Source organism: Nerophis ophidion, linkage group LG05 (assembly GCF_033978795.1).
Source record: "Nerophis ophidion isolate RoL-2023_Sa linkage group LG05, RoL_Noph_v1.0, whole genome shotgun sequence".
NCBI classification, from domain to species: Eukaryota; Metazoa; Chordata; class Actinopteri; order Syngnathiformes; family Syngnathidae; genus Nerophis; species Nerophis ophidion.
This window is the reverse complement of record NC_084615.1, coordinates 78,851,791-78,876,908: the sequence shown is the minus strand read 5'-3', so window position 1 is coordinate 78,876,908 and position 25,118 is coordinate 78,851,791. Positions and strand designations below refer to the sequence as shown.

The following is a 25,118-nucleotide window of genomic DNA, read 5'->3' as shown; positions in this document are numbered from 1 at the left end:
ACCATATGCATGTACAGTAGATGGCAGTATTGTCCTGTTTAAGAGTGTCACAACATTGCAGACAAACTGCTTTACGGTAGGCGAAAACTTGACTGCTGTTGTTGTGTGTTGTTACCGCGCTGGGAGGACGTTAATGAAACTGCCTAACAATAAACCCACATAAGAAACCAAGAACTCGCCCTCGATCATTCTACAGTTATAACGTCATTGGGCAGACACGTAGTTTATATTGTGGGAAAGCGGACGTGAAAACAGGCTGTCCTCACTCAGGTCCGCAGCTGGAGGGGGCGTGGCCTCCAGCTCCGCCTGAATTTCAGGAGAAAATTTGTCAGGGAGGTTTTCGGGAGAGGCTCTGAATTTCGGAAGTCTCCCGGAAACTGCTTTACGGTAGGCGAATATGTGACTGCTGTTGTTGTGTGTTGTTACCGCGCTGGGAGGACGTTAATGAAACTGCCTAACAATAAACCCACATAAGAAACCAAGAACTCGTCCTCGATCATTCTACAGTTATAACGTCATTGGGCAGACACGTAGTTTATATTGTGGGAAAGCGGATGTGAAAACAGGCTGTCCTCACTCAGGTCCGCAGCTGGAGGGGGCGTGGCCTCCAGCTCCGCCTGAATTTCAGGAGAAAATTTGTCAGGGAGGTTTTCGGGAGAGGCTCTGAATTTCGGAAGTCTCCCGGAAAATCCGGAAGGGTTGGCAAGTATGAACTCAAGACAGCCATGAGATTATGTTCTTTACAAGTGCATGTATACTTTCGACCACGACTTTATGAACACAAACTAAAAATAATCTGGTATCCATGCATGCTTTAGCGCTGGAGTCTGGATCGTCGTCCGGATTCTTCGGCGCGCCGCCGTCTCCCATTGGAAGGAGCCGACACAACATGAGCTACGACGTGCACATGGATAGTCCCATGCATTCCCCTCCTCCTGACCTGACCGGTAACATCTTCTGGAAAGATCCTGTCATCCCACAGCACAGATTTAGGACGACCACAGAGGTGATTTCCAGTTTTTGTCTGCACTTTCTGAACCCCAGCGGTGTTTGCTATGCACAAATACTTCTCAACTAGGTGTTTGTATGTACGGTATGCCGGTGCACATTTCATTTGCTTATGTAACTAGGAAGGGGAGACCGATGGGAAGATGATGGCTTTGAGGATATTGGAGCCGGCTAAGTCCCCAGTCCCAGTCGTGAAAGCCAAGGCAAGCTCTATTATGAGCTCCCTCACCAAGAGTAAGATCACTTTTACTGAAATAATTCATTTCATTCACAACATTGCATCAACATGTTGTCATCATACGATGTCTAAATATTTGGTACATGATGCAATGTCCCTTTATACCACTGCAAACTAAACTACAATAATGATAACTAGAAATTCCCGCGGAAATGTTGATGGGCCTGCTATCCGTGCCCCGGACCTCTGATCGGGGGTCGTCGTACTCAGAAGATGGCTCAGAGTGTCTGAATTTGTGAGATTTAGGTTTAACTGTACAAAACCAGCCACAGAGCTAGCCTAAAACAGCAGCATGTTTACATAAAAATGCTAACACTTAGCATGTGTGCTAACGATAGCATGATAACAGTCAGCATGTTTTATATACCAAGTTATATAACTCAAAGTTGTAAAATTAGCTGAAAAAGCTCGCACTTTAATAGTAGCATGAGTTAACATGCTAACACCTTTCCGACGGTATAACATATGTGGGGGTTCGTTGGCCGGTTCGTCTCATAGTAGACGTAAGAGAAACGTGTGAAACAATAATAATAATAACAATAACTAGAAAATGGGATATGGTCCATTTTGGAGATTGGCAAGTACATTTGGCAGTCATATGCATAATAATTATAACTAGAAAATTCCCGCGGAAATGTTGATGGGCCTGGTGTCCGTGCTCTGGACCTCTGGTCGGGGGTCATCGTACTCAGTAGATGGCGCCGAGTGTTTGAATCTGTGAGTTTTAGGTTTAACTGTACAAAACAAGCCACAGAGCTAGCCTAAAACAGTAAACGTGTACATAAAAATGCTAACCTTTAGCATGTGTGCTAACGATAGCATGATAACAGTCAGCATGTTTCATATACCGAGTTACATGACTCAAAGGTGTAAAATTAGCTGAAAAAGCTCTCACTTTAATGGTAGCATGCGTTACCATGCTAACACCTTTCTGACGGTATAACATATGTGGGGGTTCGTTGGCCGGTTCGTCTCGTAGTAGACGTAAGAGAAACGTGTGAAACAATAATAATAATAACAATAACTAGAAAATGGGATATGGTCCATTTTGGAGATTGGCAAGTACATTTGGCAGTCATATGCATAATAATTATAACTAGAAAATTCCCGCGGAAATGTTGATGGACCTGTTATCTGTGTCCTGGACCTCTGGTCAGGGGTCGTCGAAAGCCATCGTACTTAAAAGATGGCGCCGAGTGTCTGATTCTGTGAGTTTTAGGTTTAACTGTACAAAACAAGCCACAGAGCTAGCCTAAAACAGGAAACGTGTACATAAAAATGCTAACCTTTAGCATGTGTGCTAACGATAGCATGATAACAGTCAGCATGTTTCATATACCGAGTTACATGACTCAAAGGTGTAAAAATTAGCTGAAAAAGCTCTCACTTTAATGGTAGCATGTGTTACCATGCTAACACCTTTCCGACGGTATAACATATGTGGGGTTCGTTGGCCGGTTCATCTCGTAGTAGACGTAAGAGAAACGTGTGAAACAATAATAATAATAACAATAACTAGAAAATGGGATATGGTCCATTTTGGAGATTGGCAAGTACATTTGGCAGTCATATGCATAATAATTATAACTACAAAATTCCCGCGGAAATGTTGATGGACCTGTTATCCGTGCCCTGGACGTCTGGTCAGGGGTCGTCGAAAGCCATCGTACTTAAAAGATGGCGCCGAGTGTCTGATTCTGTGAGTTTTAGGTTTAACTGTACAAAACAAGCCACAGAGCTAGCCTAAAACAGTAAACGTGTACATAAAAATGCTAACCTTTAGCATGTGTGCTAACGATAGCATGATAACAGTCAGCATGTTTCATATACCAAGTTACATGACTCAAAAGTGTAAAATTAGCTGAAAAAAGTTCTCACTTTAATGGTAGCATGCCTTACCATGCTAACACCTTTCCGACGGTATAACATATGTGGGGGTTCGTTGGCCGGTTCGTCTCGTAGTAGACGTAAGAGAAACATGTGAAACAATAATAATAATAATAACTAGAATATGGGGTGTGGTCCATTTTGGAGATTGGCAGGTATATTTGGCAGTCATTTGCATAATATTTATAACCAGAAAATTCCCTCAGAAATTTGGATGGGCCTGCTTATCCGTGCCCTGGACCTCTGATCGGGGGTCGTCGTACTCAAAAGATGGCGCAGAGTGTCTGAATCTGTGAGTTTTAGGTTTAACTGTACAAAACAAGCCACAGAGCTAGCCTAAAACAGTAAACGTGTACATAAAAATACTAACCTTTAGCATGTGTGCTAACGATAGCATGATAACAGTCAGCATGTTTCATATACCGAGTTACATGACTCAAAGGTGTAAAATTAGCTGAAAAAGCTCTCACTTTAATGGTAGCATGCGTTACCATGCTAACACCTTTCCGACGGTATAACATATGTGGGGGTTCGTTGGCCGGTTCGTCTCGTAGTAGACGTAAGAGAAACATGTGAAACAATAATAATAATAATAACTAAAATATGGGGTGTGGTCCATTTTGGAGATTGGCAGGTACATTTGGCAGTCATTTGCATAATATTTATAACCAGAAAATTCCCTCAGAAATTTTGATGGGCCCGCTATCTGTGCCCTGGACCTCTGGAAGCCATCATACTCAGAAAATGGCGCCGAGTGTCTGAATCTGTGAGTTTTAGGTTTAACTGTACAAAACCAGCCACAGAGCTAGCCTAAAACAGTAAACATTTGTACATAAAAATGCTAACACTTAGCATGTGTGCTAACGATAGCATGATAACAGTCAGCATGTTTCATATACCGAGTAATATAACTCAAAGTTGTAAAATTAGCTGAAAAAGCTCTCACTTTAATGGTAGCATGCGTTACCATGCTAACACCTTTCCGACGGTATAACATATGTGGGGGTTTGTTGGCCGGTTCGTCTCATAGTAGACGTAAGAGAAACGTGTGAAACAATAATAATAATAACAATAACTAGAAAATGGGATATTGTCTATTTTGGAGATTGGCAAGTACATTTGGCAGTCATATGAATAATAATTATAACTAAAAAATTCCCGCGGAAATGTTGATGGGCCTGCTCTCTGTGCCCTGGACCTCTGGTCGGGGGTCGTCGTACTCAGAAGATGGCGCCGAGTGTCTGAATTTGTGAGTTTTAGGTGTAACTGTACAAAACAAGCCACAGAGCTAGCCTAAAACAGTAGCATGTTTACATAAAAATGCTAACACTTAGCATGTGTGCTAACAATAGCATGATAACAGTCAGCATGTTTCATATACCGAGTTACATGACTCAAAAGTGTAAAATTAGCTGAAAAAGCTCGCACTTTAATGGTAGCATGTGTTACCATGCTAACACCTTTCCGACGGAATAACATATGTGGGGGTTTGTTGGCTGGTTCGTCTCGTAGTAGACGTAAGAGAAACGTGTGAAACAATAATAATAATAACAATAACTAGAAAATGGGATATGGTCCATTTTGGAGATTGGCAAGTACATTTGGCAGTCATCTGCATAATAATTATAACTAAAAAATTCCCGCGGAAATGTTGACGGGCCTGTTATCCGTGCTCCGGAACTCTGGTCGGGGGTCGTCGTACTCAGAAGATGGCGCCGAGTGTCTGAATTTGTGAGTTTTAGGTTTAACTGTACAAAACAAGCCACAGAGCTAGCCTAAAACAGTAGCATGTTTACATAAAAATGCTAACACTTAGCATGTGTGCTAACGATAGCATGATAACAGTCAGCATGTTTCATATACCAAGTTACATGACTCAAAAGTGTAAAATTAGCTGAAAAAGCTCGCACTTTAATGGTAGCATGTGTTACCATGCTAACACCTTTCCGACGGAATAACATATGTGGGGGTTTGTTGGCTGGTTCGTCTCGTAGTAGACGTAAGAGAAACGTGTGAAACAATAATAATAATAACAATAACTAGAAAATGGGATATGGTCCATTTTGGAGATTGGCAAGTACATTTGGCAGTCATCTGCATAATAATTATAACTAAAAAATTCCCGCGGAAATGTTGACGGGCCTGTTATCCGTGCTCCGGAACTCTGGTCGGGGGTCGTCGTACTCAGAAGATGGCGCCGAGTGTCTGAATTTGTGAGTTTTAGGTTTAACTGTACAAAACAAGCCACAGAGCTAGCCTAAAACAGTAGCATGTTTACATAAAAATGCTAACACTTAGCATGTGTGCTAACGATAGCATGATAACAGTCAGCATGTTTCATATACCAAGTTACATGACTCAAAAGTGTAAAATTAGCTGAAAAAAGCTCTCACTTTAATGGTAGCATGCGTTACCATGCTAACACCTTTCCGACGGAATAACATATGTGGGGGTTTGTTGGCCGGTTCGTCTCATAGTAGACGTAAGAGAAACGTGTGAAACAATAATAATAATAACAATAACTAGAAAATGGGATATTGTCCATTTTGGAGATTGGCAAGTACATTTGGCAGTCATATGCATAATAATTATAACTAAAAAATTCCCGCGGAAATGTTGATGGGCCTGTTATCTGTGCCCTGGACCTCTGGTCGGGGGTCGTCGTACTCAGTAGATGGCGCCGAGTGTCTGAATCTGTGAGTTTTAGGTTTAACTGTACAAAACCAGCCACAGAGCTAGCCTAAAACAGTAGCATGTTTACATAAAAATGCTAACACTTAGCATGTGTGCTAACGATAGCATGATAACAGTCAGCATGTTTCATATACCGAGTAATATAACTCAAAGTTGTAAAATTAGCTGAAAAAGCTCGCACTTTAATGGTGGCATGCGTTACCATGCTAACACCTTTCCGACGGTATAACATATGTGGGGGTTTGTTGGCCGGTTCGTCTCATAGTAGACGTAAGAGAAACGTGTGAAACAATAATAATAATAACAATAACTAGAAAATGGGATATTGTCCATTTTGGAGATTGGCAAGTACATTTGGCAGTCATATGCATAATAATTATAACTAAAAAATTCCCGCGGAAATGTTGATGGGCCTGCTATCCGTGCCCCGGACCTCTGGTCGGGGTTGTCGTACTCAGAAGATGGCTCAGAGTGTCTGAATCTGTGAGTTTTAGGTTTAACTGTACAAAACCAGCCACAGAGCTAGCCTAAAACAGTAAACATGTACATAAAAATGCTAACCTTTAGCATGTGTGCTAACGATAGCATGATAACAGTCAGCATGTTTCATATACCGAGTTACATGACTCAAAGATGTAACATGAGCTGAAAAAGCTCTCACTTTAATGTTTGCATGCGTTACCATGCTAACACCTTTCCGACGGTATAACATATGTGGGGGTTTGTTGGCTGGTTCGTCTCGTAGTAGACGTAAGAGAAACGTGTGAAACAATAATAATAATAACAATAACTAGAAAATGGGATATGGTCCATTTTGGAGATTGGCAAGTACATTTGGCAGTCATATGCATAATAATTATAACTAGAAAATTCCCGCGGAAATGTTGATGGGCCTGTTATCTGTGCCCGGACCTCTGGTCGGGGGTCGTCGTACTCAGAAGATGGCGCCGAGTGTTTGAATCTGTGAGTTTTAGGTTTAACTGTACAAAACAAGCCACAGAGCTAGCCTAAAACAGTAAACGTGTACATAAAAATGCTAACATTTAGCATGTGTGCTAACGATAGCATGATAACAGTCAGCATGTTTCATATACCAAGTTATATAACTCAGAGGTGTAAAATTAGCTGAAAAAGCTTGCACTTTAACGGTAGCATGTGTTACCATGCTAACACCTTTCCGACGGTATAACATATGTGGGGGTTCGTTGGCTGGTTCGTCTCGTAGTAGACGTAAGAGAAACATGCGAAACAATAATAATAATAACAATAACTAGAAAATGGGGTGTGGTCCATTTTAGAGATTGGTAGGTATATTTGGCAGTCATTTGCATAATATTTATAACCAGAAAATTCCCTCAGAAATTTTGATGGGCCTGCTTATCTGTGCCCTGGACCTCTGGAAGCCATCATACTCAGAATATGGTGCCGAGAGTCTGAATATGTGAGTTTTAGGTGGAACTGTACAAAATGAGCCCCAGAGCTACCCTAAAACAGTAGCATGTTTACATAAAAATGCTAAAACTTAGCATGTGTGCTAACGATAGCATGATAACAGTCAGCATGTTTCATATACCGAGTTACATGACTCAAAACTGTAAAATTAGCTGAAAACGCTCGCACTTTAATAGTAGCATGAGTTAACATGCTGACACCTTTCCAACGGTATAACATATGTGGGGGTTTGTTGGCTGGTTCGTCTCGTAGTAGACGTAAGAGAAACGTGTGAAACAATAATAATAATATTAATAACTAGAAAATGGGATATTGTCCATTTTGGAGATTGGCAAGTACATTTGGCAGTCACATGCATAATAATTATAACTAGAAAATTCCCGCGGAAATGTTGATTGGCCTGCTATCTGTGCCCCGGACCTCTGGTCGGGGGTCGTCGTACTCAGAAGATGGCGCCGAGTGTCTGAATCTGTGAGTTTTAGGTTTAACTGTACAAAACAAGCCACAGAGCTAGCCTAAAAACGTAAACTTGTACATAAAAATGCTAACCTTTAGCATGTGTGCTAACGATAGCATGATAACAGTCAGCATGTTTTATATACCGAGTTACATGACTCAAAAGTGTAAAATTAGCTGAAAAAGCTCTCACTTTAATGGTAGCATGCGTTACCATGCTAACACCTTTCCGACGGTATAACATATGTGGGGGTTCGTTGGCCGGTTTGTCTCGTAGTAGACGTAAGAGAAACGTGTGAAACAATAATAATAATAACAATAACTAGAAAATGGGATATGGTCCATTTTGGAGATTGGCAAGTACATTTGGCAGTCATATGCATAATAATTATAACTAGAAAATTCCCGCGGAAATGTTGATGGGCCTGCTATCCGTGCCCCGGACCTCTGATCGGGGGTCGTCGTACTCAGAAGATGGCGCCGAGTGTTTGAATCTGTGAGTTTTAGGTTTAACTGTACAAAACAAGCCACAGAGCTAGCCTAAAACAGTAAACGTGTACATAAAAATGCTAACATTTAGCATGTGTGTTAACGATAGCATGATAACAGTCAGCATGTTTCATATACCGAGTTACATGACTCAAAAGTGTAAAAATTAGCTGAAAAAGCTTGCACTTTAATGGTAGCATGAGTTACCATGCTAACACCTTTCCGACGGTATAACATATGTGGGGGTTTGTTGGCCGGTTCGTCTCATAGTAGACGTAAGAGAAACGTGTGAAACAATAATAATAATAATAACTAGAATATGGGGTGTGGTCCATTTTGGAGATTGGCAGGTATATTTGGCAGTCATTTGCATAATATTTATAACCAGAAAATTCCCTCAGAAATTTGGATGGCATTATCTGTGCCCTGGACCTCTGATCGGGGGTCGTCGTACTCAGAAGATGGCGCCGAGTGTCTGAATCTGTGAGTTTTAGGTGTAACTGTACAAAACAAGCCACAAGCTAGCCTAAAACAGTAAACGTGTACATAAAAATGCTAGCCATTAGCATGTGTGCTAACGATAGCATGATAACAGTCAGCATGTTTTATATACCAAGTTATATAACTCAAAGTTGTAAAATTAGCTGAAAAAGCTCTCACTTTAATAGTAGCATGAGTTAACATGCTAACACCTTTCTGACGGTATAACATATGTGGGGGTTTGTTGGCCGGTTCGTCTCGTAGTAGACGTAAGAGAAACGTGTGAAGCAATAATAATAATAACAATAACTAGAAAATGGGATATGGTCCATTTTGGAGATTGGCAAGTACATTTGGCAGTCATCTGCATAATAATTATAACTAGAAAATTCCCGCGGAAATGTTGATGGGCCTGCTATATGTGTCCTGGACCTCTGGTTAGGGGTCGTCGAAAGCCATCGTACTTAAAAGATGGCGCCGAGTGTCTGATTCTGTGAGTTTTAGGTTTAACTGTACAAAACAAGCCACAGAGCTAGCCTAAAACAGGAAACGTGTACATAAAAATGCTAGCCATTAGCATGTGTGCTAACGATAGCATGATAACAGTCAGCATGTTTCATATACCGAGTTACATGACTCAAAAGTGTAAAAATTAGCTGAAAAAGCTTGCACTTTAATGGTAGCATGTGTTACCATGCTAACACCTTTCCGACGGTATAACATATGTGGGGGTTTGTTGGCCGGTTCTTCTCGTAGTAGACGTAAGAGAAACGTGCAAATCAATAATAATAATAATAATAATAATAATCATGACTAGAAAATGAGGTATGGTCCATTTTGGAGATTGGCTAGTACATTTGGCAGTCATCTGCATAATAATTATAACTAGAAAATTCCCTCGGAAATTTTGATGGGCCTGCTATCTCTGCCCTGGACTTTAGAAGCCACTGTACTTAGAAGATTGTGCCGATAATAATAATAATATGGGCCCGCTTGCATTCCCTGCTGCTTAGCAGCATGTGAATGGATGCTGGCATTTCAGCAAGCCGATAATATCCGCAGTCCGATATTATCGGACGACTCTACTGATAACGCATACATGCAATTGAAACAAGCTGTATTTTCACACAGAGCGGACCCAAGAGAGCCTCCAGAGGTTCGAGCACCAGGCAGGCTTGACTGACGCTGGCTATACGCCGCACAAGGGCCTCTCTGCTGAGGAGACACACTTTCACCGTCTGGCTGCTGATAACACACAACCTGTGAGTATCATCAATTTAACAGCAGATAAGATGAGGACCCGGATGAGTCATTGTGGATTAATTACAGCTTTGAACAGGTCATGACAATATTGATTTTCATACAGTAGACAAAAACGATTATTTTTTACAGTGTCTACTGAGCTAAAATGAGAAAGAAAGCCGGCAGGACTTGGTTGAGTTTGAGTTCACACAATTATTTTATAAATAATCTGCCTCGCTATATATAACTCATCACATAACGCTGATAATCTTTGTTTTCTGGCACCATCTGGTGGTTAAAGGGGGGAATTACACCAAAACAATATATTCTTTTTTTTTCAATCAACAAGAATTAGATTAATTTGATTTTTATGGATAAAACAAAGCATAGTAATACATCAGGATTACAATCCGTTAAAATAACTGTTATTATGGGAGTCTATAAGACTGAAAGAGATTTTTAGGAGAAAGCGTGTAAACTTTAAATCAGGGGTCTCAAACTCAATTTACCAGGGGGCCACTGGATGCAGAGTCTGGGTGAGGCTGGGCCGCAAGAAAATATTTATTTAAAAAAATATGTTTGAATGTCTTTATTTTTATATCCAACACAAAATAAAATCAAAATATAACTGAACAAAATGAGAATCGTGCACCACAACTTAATGTGTGCAAATAAGACACGTCAGGTGACCCTGTGCTCAACAAAGAAATATTGCATCTCCCACTTTTCCTGGAATTTGCCTCTCTAATCACTAACCTTTCTTTTCACTTCCGGCTTTGAAAAAGACATGTTTAGGGTTGTGGAATATATTCGTATTCAGCCGACGCACGGAGTTATTTCCGCAATGCGTGTCGTTCCACTTTCCCTCCCTACAGCAACACGGCGGTCTGCGGAAAATAGCCGGGAAAGTACCGGAACAGTGAGCGCAAAAAAGTGACGTCTCCCGGAGTGTTATCCGGCGTCTTATAAACATATATGTAGTGTTCATCGTGTTAATTAAACAATAAAAAAAACAAATAACAATTTTAATTGGTTCAGGTTATTGGGGACTGTTATTACTGACGGACAGATTTTTTGATGTTTTTTTAGAGGGTTTTGTGGGCGCAATAAAATACTTGCACTAGCTGCATGGCTAGCTACCTCCTACTTGCCGTACAATACAAATTACAATGCATAAACAGAGAAAAATGTGTTCTTGAAAGGTAAAATTAAAAAAAAAGTGCAGTTCCCCTTTAAGGCCCAGAATGAAGTTGACAAGTGATGAGTGCTCGTCAACATAGGAACACTTGGTATGCTTGGGATCCTTGTCCTGTTGGAAGCTCCAACGTCTCCCAAGCCTCAGCTTCCTCACTGACTTCATGACATTTGCAGCTAATATATCCTGCTAGGAAATAGAATTCATAATGCCTTGAACGCGCTGGAGATTCCCGGTACTTGAGGCAGAGAAACAGCCCCAGAGCATGATTGACCCCCCACCATGCTTAACAGTAGGAAAGGTGTTCTTCTCTTTGTAAGCTTCATTTTTTCTCCTCCAGACATAACGTTGATTCATAGGCCCAAAGAGTTCCACTTTTGTCTCATCACTCCATAGAACAGTTTCCCAAAACCTTTGGGGTTTGTCCAGATGATTTTTGGCATACTGGAGTCCATTTTTCTTGTGCCTGGTAGTCAGAAGTGGGGTGCGCCTGGGAGTTCTAGCATGGAGGCTGTAGTGCGCGCCTTATTGTCTGGGACGAAACCTGCTTTGCCCCCTCTGCAATGTCCTGTTGTAGTTCCTCAGCTGTTACTCTGAGGTTTTTCACCACTGAACGCACACAGCATCCTCTTTCTACCACGCCCAGGTAGTGTTTCCACTGTGCCTTTGGCTTTAAACTTGCAAATTATGCTCCCAACTGTGTCTCTTGGAATGTGTAATGTCTTTGCTATTTTCTTATACCCAAATCCTTTCTTATGAAGAGAAATTACCTCCTCTCTTGACTTCTTTGACCACTCCCTGGACTTCACCATGTTGCAAATACAAGAAGCTGAGCGTCAGTCTTTGTCAATCAGTTTAATTGTTGCTCGTTATGGTTCTAATCCCATCAACAGGTGTTTTCAACACCTGATTTAAAAGACCTTCTTCAAATTCTGTTCTTAAGAGTTATGATCTTCAAGGGGTTGAATAATTTCGTCAATGAGATATTAAGAGAAATGACACTGTTTGGAATGTTACAAAATATAATGTTGTAATTCAAGTTGCATTTGTCTATTTAATGCATCTTAATTTGATACGACTATAAACAAAATACGGAATAAATGTCCAACTTGCTAAAACACCACAATTGTGTGGGGGTTGAATCATTTTGATCACAACTGTATTTGGGTTACAAATATTTTTTTGCAAACCAGTAATTATAATCCGCAAATAATGTGTTGGTGTTGTCTAGAGCTCGGCAGAGTAACCGTGTAATACTCTTCCATATCAGTAGGTGGCAGCCGGTAGCTAATTGCTTTGTAGACGTCAGGAACAGGTCATGTGAGACGACGGTGGTTTGTCGTGATCACAATATGCAGGCGACAGTGTGCAGGTAAAAAGGTATCTAATGCCTAAACCAAAAATAAACAAAAGGTGAGTGCCCCTAAGAAAAGGCATTGAAGCTCAGGGAAGGCTATGTAGAACAAAACTGAAACTGAACTGGCAGCAAAGTAAACAAAACCAGAATGCTGGACGACAGCAAAGACTTACTGTGGAGCAGACAGCGTCCACAAAGTACATCCGAACATGACATGACAATCAACAATGTCCACGTAAAAAAAGATAGCAACAACTTAAATGTTCTTGATTGCTAAAACAAAGCTGGTGGGGAAGACATGAAACTGATTCAAGAAAATACCCCCCAAAAAAGAGAAAAAGACACCAAAACAGGAGCGCAAGACAAGAACTAAAACACTACACACAGGAAAACACCCCAAAAAACCTCCAAATAAGTCACGGCGTAACGTGGCAGTGGCCCCACTTTGAGACAATAGCACAGTGATGCATGCTTGGTTATGGCAGAGTTTTTCAACCTTCTTTCAGGCAAGGCACATTTTTTTCATTGAAAAATCCGGACTCACACCACCAGCAGAAAACGTAAAAAAAATTCAACTCCACCAGTTTGTTGGTGTTTTCCTGTGTGTAGTGCTTTACTTGTGAAGTGGTTTATATTTATATAGCACTTTTTCTTAGGGACTCAAAGCGCTTTACATAGTGAAACCCAATATCTAAGTTATGTTTAAACCAGTGTGGGTGTCACTGGGAGCAGGTGGGTAAAGTGTCTTGCCCAAGGACACAACGGCAGTGACTAGGATGTCGGAAGCGCGGATCGAACCTGGAACCCTCAAGTTGCTGATACGGCCACTTTACCAACCGAGCTATACCGCCCCAAAGTTCTTGTCTTGCACTGTTATTTTGGCGGCCTTTCCTGTTTTGTTGGTGTTTTCCTGTATTGGTTTCATGTCTTCCTTTGAGCGCTATTCCATGCACCTACTTTGTGTGAGCAAGCAAGGCTATTTACGTTGTTGCTATCCTTCTTTGTGTGAACATTGTTAATTATCATGTCATGTACGATGTACTTTCTGGACGCCGTAAGTTTTTGCTGTCGTCCAGCATTCGGTTTCTGTTTACTTTGTAGCCAGTTTAGTTTGACTTTCGATTTGCATAGCCATTGCCTTTTCTCTTTCCCTTTTGTTCATTTTTGGTTGAGGCATTAAATATCTTTTTTTACCTGCACACGAAATATGTTTGTCATTCTTGTTTGGTGTGGGTTCACAGTGTGGCGCATATTTGTAACAGTGTTAAAGTGGTTTATGCGGCCACCCTCAGTGGGACCTGTATGGCTGTGGCCCAAGTATGCCTTGCATTCACTTACGTGTGTTTAAAAGCCACATATATTATGTGACTTGGCCGGCACGCTGTTAGGAAGGAAGAAAGGCGGACGTCACAACAGGCTGTAGGGGACGCTAAAGACAGTTCCAATATTGTTGTCCGGGTGGAAATCGGGAGACATTCGGGAGAATGGTTGTGCAATGACGTTATAACTGTAGAATGATCGAGGGCGAGTTCTCGGTTTCTTATGTGGGTTTATTGTAAGGCAGTTTCATTAACGTCCTCCCAGCGCGGTAAAACAACACACAACAACAGCAGTCCGTTTTCGTCTATCGTAAAGCAGTTCGTCCGCCGTGAACAGCAATGTTGTGACACTCTTAAACAGGACAATACTGCCATCTACTGTACATGCATATGGTTAGAAAAACAAGGATGGACAAGTCAACCCTTAACTCAACAATGAGCAGATGAGTGTTATGCGTGTGTAAATGTGTAAATAACTGAACATTGAAATTCAAGTATTTCTTTTATTTTTATATATATATATATATATATATATATATATATATATATATATATATATATATATATATATATATATATATATATATATATATATATATATATATATATATATATATAGGCTTCACGGTGGAAGAGGGGTTAGTGTGTCTGCCTCACAATAAGAAGTTCCTGCAGTCCTGGGTTCAAATCCAGGCTCGGGATCTTTCTGTGTGGAGTTTGCATGTTCTCCCCGTGAATGCGTGGGTTCCTTCCGGGTACTCCGGCTTCCTCCCACTTCCGAAGACATGCACCTGGGGATAGGTTGATTGGCAACACTAAATTGGCCCTAGTGTGTGAATGTGAGTGTGAATGTTGTCTGTCTCTCTGTGTTGGCCCTGCGATGAGGTGGCGACTTGTCCAGGGTGTACCCCGCCTTCCGCCCGATTGTAGCTGAGATAGGCGCCAGCGCCCCCCGCGACCCCAAAAGGGAATAAGCGGTAGAAAATGGATGGATGGATATATATATATAAATATATATATATATATATATATATATATATATATATACAGTATATACATTGGGATTGTAATAGAGATCCATCTGATTCATCAACTTCATTCTAAACATCCATCCATCCATTTTCTACCGCTTATTCCCTTTTTTTGGGGCCGCGGGGGGCGCTGGCGCCTATCTCAGCTACAATCGGGCGGAAGGCGGTGTACACCATGGACAAGTGGCCACCTCATCGCAGGGCCAACACAGATAGAAAGACAACATTCACACTCACATTCACACACCAGGCTCAATTTAGTGTTGCCAATCAACCTAATGAACTTCATTCTAAACATTTCTTCACAAAAAAAGCAATCTTTAACATCAATATTTATGGAACATGTCCATAAAAAAAATCACTGAATATTGCATTGTTGCATTTCTTTTCACAGTTTATGAACTTACATTCATATTGTGTTGAATTATTATTCAATAAATATATTTACAAAGGATTTTTGAATTGTTGCTATTTTTAGAATATATTTTAAAAATCTCACGTACCCCTTGGCGTACCTTCAAGTACCCCCAGGGGTACGCGTACCCCCATTGGAGAACCACTGGAATAAGTGGTATAAAATGGATGGATGGGCTGTTGAGTTTCTTTTTTTTTTTTTTTTTAATGTTTTCTGCCGGTGGTTCGCCTCCGGATTTTTTTTTTTAAGGGGAAAACAAATGTGCCTTTTGCTCAGAAAAGGTTGAAAAACACTGCATTATGTAACATGTGTATCAGCAGTGTTGCTAGGCAACGACCTGGGGGCCGGCCCTTTATTAAACAGCACCGCGTCACAAGTCTGCTAAACAACAACCCCGTAGTGCGCGTTTGTGTCGTTGATATTCTTCAATTATGGACAAAATAAAGAAAGCTGACGCCAGGGCACGTCAAAGAAGCGTCATCATAAAAAGGTAGGTGGGAAATGTATTTAGTAGGCGAGCGGACACCGGAAGTGCGGCCCGGGGAAGCATGTTAGCTCAACGGCGTTAGCATGGAGGCTAAGCCGATCAAAAGCACCTTAATGTGCCTTTTTGTCGCGCTGTTGGCCGCAGAACATTCAACCATGGAGCTGTTTTGTGAAGATAGTTGATACGTGAGTGAGACAACTTTTGGCAGTTGAGCGCAGTTTGTACGCGGCGTGATTAGCTGAAGCAGCTAGCTGCTATGCGGCAAACGCTGATAGCCTAAATATTAGGAGTGTGGGATAAATCCATTCGAATACGAATCGCGATTCTCACGTTGTGCTATTCGGAATCGATTCTCATGTCTTATTTTTTTTTTTTTTTATCAATTCAACAAACCACACAGCAAATCCATCCATCCATTTCTACCGCTTATTCCCTGTTGGGGTTCGCTGGCGCCTATCTCAGCTATAATCGGGCGGAAGGCGGCGTACACCCTGGACAAGTCGCTACCTCATCACAGGGCCAACACAGACAACATTCACATTCACACACTAGGGACCATTTAGTGGTGCCAATCAACCTATCCCCAGGTGCATGTCTTTGGAAGTGGGAGGAATTTTGTTAAATTTTTATTTTTTATCAATCCAACAAACCACTACACAGCAATACCAAAACAATGCAATCCAATTCCAAAACCAAACCTGACCCGGCAACACTCAGAACTGCAATAAACGGCAATTGAGAGAAGACACAAACACCACACAGAACAAACCATCCATAGGGACGGCGTGGCGCAGTGGGGAGAGTGGCCGTGGTTCAATTCCCACCTAGCACCAACCTCGTCACGTCCGTTGTGTCCTGAGCAAGACACTTCACCCTTGCTCCTGATGGGTGCTGGTTGGCGCCTTGCATGGCAGCTCCCTCCATCAGTGTGTGAATGGGTAAATGTGGAAGTAGTGTCAAAGCGCTTTGAGTACCTTGAAGGTAGAAAAGCGCTATACAAGTACAACCCATTTATTTATTATCCATCCATTTTCTACCGCTTATTCCCTTTCGGGGTCGCGGGGCGCTGGCGCCTATCTCAGCTACAATCGGGCGGAAGGCAGGGTACACCCTGGACAAGTCGCCATCTCATCGCAGGGCCAACACAGATAGACAGACAACATTCACACTCACATTCACACACTAGGGTCAATTTTAGTGTTGCCAGTCAACCTATCCCCAGGTGCATGTCTTTGGAGGTGGGAGGAATTTTGTTAAATGTTTATTTTTTATCAATCCAACAAACCACTACCCAGCAATACCATAACAATGCAATCCAATTCCAAAACCAAACCTGACCCAGCAACACTCAGAATTGCAATAAACAGCAATTGAGAGAAGACACAAACACCACACAGAACAAACCAAAAGTAGTGGGAAAAAAAAATGTTATCAACAACAGTATCAATATTAGTTATAATTTCAGCATAGCAGTGATTAAAAATCCCTCATTGACATTATCATTAGACATTTGTAAAAATAAAAAAAAAGAACAATAGTGTCACAGTGGCCTACACTTGCATCGCATCTCATAAGCTGGACAACACACTGTGTCCAATGTTTTCACAGACAAAATAAGTCATATTTTTGGTTCATTTAATAGTGAAAACAAATTTACATTATTGCAATCAGTTGATAAAACATTGTCCTTTACAATTATTATAAAAGCTTTTTTTTTTTTTTTAATCTACTACTCTGCTAGCATGTCAGCAGACTGGGGTAGATCTTGCTGAAATCCTATGTATTGAATGAATTTTGAATCGGAAAAATATAATTTTTTAATCGAGAATTTGCGTTGAATCGAAAAAAATCGATATATAATTGAATCGCGACCCCAAGAATCGATATTGAATCCACTCATGGGACACCCAAAGATTCGCAGCCCTAGAAGTTATGCTATTCCTTATTTATTTATTTATTTGTGTGTCCTGTCCAGCTTCTCAGGTAAGCAAATCATATAGTTCAGGCCTGGACAATTATTTTGACTCGGGGGGCCACATTTAGAGAAAAAAAATGTGTCTGGGGGCCGATATATCTATTTTTAAGAACACTTATACAAAACCTCACAATAATGTCTGATTGAATGCTAAAAACGTTATGACACACCGCCTTAAAAAACATAATGGAATTTTAAACTTTTCTACGAACGATAAAAAACTGAATATTGACAAAATATTAAAGTCACACCTCCTTTCGATGGACATATTTTACATTAAATTGAAACGCAACGAAAATGCAACAAACAGTGAAATAGGAACGCGAAGCATACAAAATGAACCCACTTACAATTTGATATATCTGATATATCATAGTAACTAATTAGATTACCATTGTAACTGGTATATATCATCCATAAGCGCAGAATTCAACCATTGAAATACTTTGTATAGTTCAAGACTTACGATCATTAGAAAATATCACTGCACTTAAAGTTAAAAGTTAAAGTACCAATGATTGTCACACACATACTAGACATGGCGAAATTATTCTCTGCATTCGACCCATCACCCTGGATCTACCCCTGGGAGGTGAGGGGAGCAGTGGGCAGCAGCCCTGACGCCCAATTCCAACCCTTAATGCCAAGCAGGGAGGTAATGGGTCCCATTTTTATATTCTTTGGTATGACTCGGCCGAGATTTGAACTCTCGACCTACCGATCTCAGGGCGGACACTCTATCCACTAGGCCACTAATGGCAGCTCCGCTTTCCATTGTAAAGATCTAAAAAAAATTTGGGGAATGTCCTGCGGGCCAGATTGAAAAGCTTAACGGGCCGCCTTAATTTGCCAAGATCTGATATAGTTGATGTAGATGCCCATATCGCCTGTTCAGATTTACTTTACAAAAGAGAAAAGTAGGATACTTCTCTTGATGCCTGCTTTGTATTTGACTTTATTACATTATTTATATTATCATTTGGTGCAGGAGGGGATAGAAAAAGGAAAAAAGGAAGACAGAGGGGGATTAGACAGAGACACAAAAACAAAAGCAGCAAACACAACAACAACAACAATAGAACAACATCAGCACATATGATTTGTACAAATATGATAGTAAAAATGATAGCAAAGAAGCATTTGGCGAAATAAATAATACAGAAATGACAATGAGCATTTACACTACAAATGGAGCATTACGAATACCAATAGAAATAGTTATGCTATTAGTTATGCTGTTCCATGTCAGTGACAATAGCCATTTCGCATGTTTGGTTTGGGAGTTATGTTTTAATAACTGTCATATTGAGTAAAAAAACATTTTTTTTGTATCTGCAAACCTTATAAAAACACCTGATTCTAGTACAACTCACATACATACATTATTACAGGCATTTTTAGACATATTGCGTGTTTGGTTTTGGAGTTATGTTCATATAATTTTTATATTTAGTATGACAGTTATACTGTCATGTTGAGTAAAAACTATTTTTTGTCATTGCAAACCTTAGAAAATGTTTTTTTTTTCTAGTAAAACTCACAGATATTATTCCAGGCATTACTAGACATTTTGCATCTTTGGTTTTGGAGTTATGTGTAAATATATTTAATATTTAGTAGAAAACTATTTTTTGTCTTTGCAAACCTTACAAAAAGATCATTTTTCTAGTAAAACTCACAAAGATACATTATCCCAGGCATTATTAGACATATTGCATGTTTGGTTTTGAAGTTATGTTTATATAACTTTCATATTTAGTATGACAGTTATACTGTTATCCATCCATTTTCTACTGCTTGTCCCTTTTGGGGTTGAGGATTGCTGGAACTTATCTCAACTGCATTCGGGCGGAAGGCGGGTACACCCTGGACAAGTCGTCACCTCATCACAGGGCCAACACAGATAGACAGACAACATTCACACTCACATTCCCACACTAGGGACCATTTAGTGTTGCCAATCAACCTATCACCAGGTGCATGTCTTTGGAGGTGAGAGGAAGCCCGAGTACCCAGAGGGAATGTTGAGTAAAAAATATGTTAGTCTTTGCAAACCTTACAAAATATTTTTTTTTCTAGTAAAACTCACATAGATACATTATTCCAGGCATTTTTAGACATGTTGCATGTTTGGTTTTGGAGTTATGTTTATATCACTTTCATATTTAGTATGACAGTTATACTGTCATGTTGAGTAAAAAAAAGTAATTATTGTCATTTCAAACCTTACAAAACATATTTTTTTCTAGTAAAACTTACAAAGATACATTATTTCAGGCATTACTAGACATTTTGCATGACGTTCTAACTCTGTGTTGACGGTATTTTTCAAAGTTAACATGCCTTATCATAACTGTCAACATTCCGCCCACCTCGCAGGACAAATGATTGGCCCCAAGGAACACTGACGCACTTCAGTTTGCTTATCTGCAAGTTTAAAACACACTGCTGACTATTATTTTGACTCAGGTTGGCATTTTCTTTCCATAACTTGAGTTGATTTATTTTGGAAAACCTTGTAACATTGTTCAATGCATCCAGTGGGGCATTACAACAAAATTCGGCATAATAATGTGTTAATTCCATGACTGCATATATATCGGTTGATATCGGAATCGGTAATTAAGAGTTGGACAATATCGGATATTGGCAAAAAAGCCATTATCGGACATCTCTAGTAACTAACCATTATTTTAATAGTTGACTCGTCTCTTAGGCTAACGTTGTGTCCGTGACTTGATCTGAACTCAATCTTAAAATCTATTATAGTAAATAACATTTGAACAAAAACAAATTACTGACAAACAAATAGTTTTACTGTACGACACAAATTACATAACCGGAGTGAACAATCAACAGATCTGAAGTGCAAGATGTCCTGTAAACACAACATTCATTGTAAAAAATATTTTTATCAAGGACTGTTTGGGTTTATTCAACTGCAATTATTATGAATAAAACCATGAACATGACCATTCCTGGCGGTCTATTAATTCAAATGTGATCAGGCGACTCGTAGACCATAATATATATTTGTCTATACGTCCCTATATGGTAATTTTCCTCTTGCCAAATTTCGACACCAAATTCCAGCATTTACTGCAAACTCAAAACTTGCTGTGGTCATATTTACCTTTTCATTTCAACAGCAGTGAGTTGGCCCTGACCTGTGTTTTATTTAGTCACAGGCAATATGAATCACCATTTACTACATGTCCTCTAATATTACATGCTCAACATTTTACAAACACTTAGCAATAGTTAAGACAGTTTAGTAGTGTAGTGAACATTGTGGGATTTGTTACGATTTGTTCTTGCTTTGCTGTTTTGCAGAAGTTGAGAATGTCAATCGGGGACTTCAAGGACGACAGGCTTACAACATCGGCACAATCCACCCCAAGTGGCACCCCCTGCGTCACTCCCTCTGTCACCCCTTCTGTCACGCCATCTGTCACCCCCTGCGTCAGTCCCCTTGCATCACCTGCTGTGAGTCGCAGGTAGGCCGCAGCCATCCACGTCCAAGTTGTTCACATTGTGTCCCGTCGATGCCCCACATGCTTCGTGTCTAAAACTGGTGCTCGGCATCAGCCATGATATTCGCCAGCTGGCCTAAGAGCCGCGTGCTCACAACTCACGCCGCGTCTTTGGCGGGGCTCTAGGAGCTGGTTCCAGCGGAGTCCTGCACCTTTCCTCGCCCCGCTCGAGAGTAACTGTCCCAACTACACATCAGACATGGGAGGAAACCAGGGAGGAGAGGACAGGTGGAGCTTTTTTGGAACTCGCTCTGTGGTACAGAAGTCCCCCACTCACCCAGGGTCTGACACTGGCACAGGTGAGGCACTCAATCCTCAGTTTTAAGGAAGTAGGAGGTTTTGATCGATGGATCGATAGATAGATAGATAGTTAGTTCTTTATTGATTCCTTCAGGAGAGTTCCCTCAGGAAAATTAAAATTCCAGCAGCAGTGTACAGAATTGAGATGGAATTTAAAAAGTAAATAATGGGGGTATGAATACAAACAAAATAGAAAAATATTACAATAAGAATAAAAAGCAACAATGAGAATACAAATATAACAGTAAAATAAGAATATAACAAGAGAAACTAGGCAGTAGTGACCATGTTATGAAAAAGTATTGCACTATTATTGTTTTGCATCCCCTGTCATCCTAGTAACTCCCCTCTCCCCCCAAGAGAGTTGTTGTACAGTCTAATGGCGTGTGGGACAAAGGAGTTGATGCATGTAGACTAGACCTGCAGGATTTTAAAGAAAAAAACTTAATTGTGATTTTTCTTTCCAAAATTGTGATTATATATTTTATACACATAAATGCAAAGAACTGCGAAAATAATGAGCTAAGGAAGACATGTTTCTTTTAGACTGTCAATCAACGTATTCTTGCCTCAAGGTGCCACATATTAGAACGCAACATTAAAAATAGTTTTATACAGACGGACTCAGAGATTATGTCTACATCGTGCTCTTAAACTGAAGAAATAATCCTTCAAAAATATACAGAGTTATTAATGTAATTTAATCATAATATATAATATTAATGCAGGTAACCGTTTAAAAAGATATCAACTTTGATTTTGTATTACTGTAGAATTGTTTACCATTGTACTGTAATTGGAGTTAATAACTTTTCTATAAACCGACAAAAGCATTAAAGGGTCTAATTTATGTAAGCAAAAACGTAGCCTAATGTGGGTTTTTTTCCCATTTTGAAAATCTAGTTTGGATGTTGTCTTTTTTTTTGTTTTTTTGTTACCATGTTATCGCGGCATTCTCACTGGATAATGGGCTCATATTGCCGTCCGATTGGAAGCTGAAATATTCCCACAATGAGACATTTGGCTTCGTAATCTTTAGTTTTTTTCCTTCATAAGTTTTGTTACTTTGCGGAACCTCTCACTGGCAAATCGGGAGGCTCTCCGTGCTTTGATAGCACTGAGTCGGTCCCCGCTCACCGAAACAAAGATTGTAAATGACAAAAAAAAAGAAAGCTCACTGCGTTCAGTTAATACTACTGTTAAATAAACACGCTCAGGCTGAGAGAAATATGAATAGAGTGAGACTTCTTTCTCCATGTTTGAAGCGAGGAAAGGAAAGCTAGGCTCAACGATTCCGATTGGCGAACATTTCTTGTCACTCAAATGACTTTTATTAATAATAAAAACATTTTATTTCTCGGCGCCTTTCTAGACACTCAAGGAAACCGTACATTTGTCAAATTACTCTTGCGGTTGCGTAATCGCACCAAATGGTAAATGGGTTATACTTTTATAGCGCTTTTCTTCCTTTTTAAGGAACTCAAAGCGCTTTGACCCTACTTCCAGAACTGCCATGCAAGGCGCTAACCAGGACCCATAAGGAGCAAGGGTGAAGTGTATTGCTCAAGGACACAACGGACGTGACTAGAATGGTAGAAGGTGGGGATTGAACCAGGAACCCTCAGGTTGCTGGCACAGCCACTCTCCCAACCGCGCCATGCCATTCCCCAATTATCCTGCATTAATTAAAACCGCAATGTCGATTTATCATGCAGCTGGATGTGATTGTCTTCACCTTAAAAGTAAACATAGCAGACTTTTTTTTTTTTTTTTAATATTACTGTCTTTATTTCCACTTTTGCCATATCGTTTTAAGCAGCCAGGTGAAATGTAGAGTATTAAAGGGAACCACACTTTTTTGGAGTTTTGCCTGTGGTTCACAATCCATAGGTAAGTCAAAAGCACATGTTTCTTTTTTTGTTACACATTCCAAATAAATTCGACCAAAAATCTGCTTACAGCTGAATCCAAAAACGTCCTTCAATGTTTTATATACAGGCTGTACAGTAAGTATATAAGTAATGTAGTAACAGGCACATGTTAACATGTAGTATTTACCATATTTTTCGGAGTATAAGTCGCTCCGTAGTACAAGTTGCACCTGCCGAATATACGGTACATATTTTGATCATTTTAAGCATACAGAGGTGCATTATTTTTACAAACGCATCACAACGTTCGCATTTTTTTTTCTACAAAATCACTGATTATTACTCACTGCAGACATCACGAGAGACAACAAACATAATAAAACATCACTTACTGTACAATGTCTGCTGTCACTGGGGTGTCGACTGTCAGGATGTTCATTTATACTTGTTTTGATGAAAGACTCATAATCCTCACAAAGAAAAAAGGGGGTGGAACCAAGCGTCTTTTTGTGTCTTTCTCGCCTTTTTCCCGGGTATAAGTTGGCTGTCAAAGTTGACCAACTTGTCCGATCATGTCCTCATCCTTCTACTATCAAAGTAAGAGACATTACCGGTAATTAAGATGGAGAATAAACTTTCACCAGCTTCAAGCCGACAAAGCAGCTCAGCAGCTAGTTGGCGCTCCGACAATGCGCCACTAAAAATACTTTGCCAGCGTTGGCGTTTATAATAACAATATCACTAATACTTGGTTTAATATTCATTAACATTAGAGGATCTCCCATTGACTCCATTGTGAGAGGACTTTTATGTACAAGTCAGATGCATGATATTTTCTTGTTTCTCATGATTGTGAACCATAGACATAATACCCTTAAAGTTACTTCTTAGCGGTTTTATGGTCATCACCGTTTTCTATCCCTGGTACCTTCTAATTTCGGCTCAGTGCGTCTCACGAAATGTACGGCGTTGGGAAAGTGGCCGTGCCAGCAACCTGAGGGTTCCTGGTTCAATCCCTACCTTCTACCGACTTTGTCACGGTCCGTGTGTCCTTGAGCAAGACACTTCACCATTGCTCCTGATGGGTCGTGGTTAGGGCCTTGCATGGCAGCTCCCGCCCTCAGTGTTTAAATGGGTGAATGTGGAAATAATGTCAAAGCGCTTTGAGTACTTTGAAGGTAGAAAAGCACTATAAAAGTATAACCCATTTACCATTAAATTTACTGTAGTGAAAAGTTGCACCGCATAGTTCAATGACTTATTCAAAGTATTGATTTTTCACCGAATGTCGAGAGAAAGAAAAAAAACAGAAGAATATTCACATTCAGAGAACACCCAGATTGATATCGAGCAATGTTAAAACAAAACCCCCTTATGGTACAAACCTCGTTTCCATATAAGTTGGGAAATTGTGTTAGATGTAAATATAAACAGAATACAATGATTTGCAAATCCTTTTCAACCCACATTCAGTTGAATGCACTACAAAGACAAGATATTTGATGTTCAAACTCATAAACTTAATTTTTTTTTTGCAAATAATAATTAACTTAGAATTTCATGGCTGCAACATGTGCCAAAGTAGTTGGGAAAGGGCATGTTCACCACTGTGTTACATCACCTTTTCTTTTAACAAAACTCTAATAAACATTTGGAAACTGAGGAAACTAATTGTTGAAGCTTTGAAAG

The 25,118-nt window shown here is 40.1% G+C and overlaps 1 protein-coding gene across 1 annotated transcript in view; it reads left to right on the top strand.

The window, feature by feature from the left end:
* Positions 1 to 25,118, top strand: part of kiaa1191 (KIAA1191 ortholog) — a 33,017-nt gene that overhangs the window by 5,490 nt on the left and 2,409 nt on the right. The window contains exons 3-7 of the mRNA XM_061902101.1: positions 819 to 1,006; positions 1,131 to 1,242; positions 9,836 to 9,966; positions 21,059 to 21,222; positions 21,385 to 21,557. Of these exons, the coding sequence (XP_061758085.1) occupies positions 819 to 1,006; positions 1,131 to 1,242; positions 9,836 to 9,966; positions 21,059 to 21,222; positions 21,385 to 21,557 (768 nt within the window). The remainder of the gene's footprint in view (positions 1 to 818; positions 1,007 to 1,130; positions 1,243 to 9,835; positions 9,967 to 21,058; positions 21,223 to 21,384; positions 21,558 to 25,118) is intronic.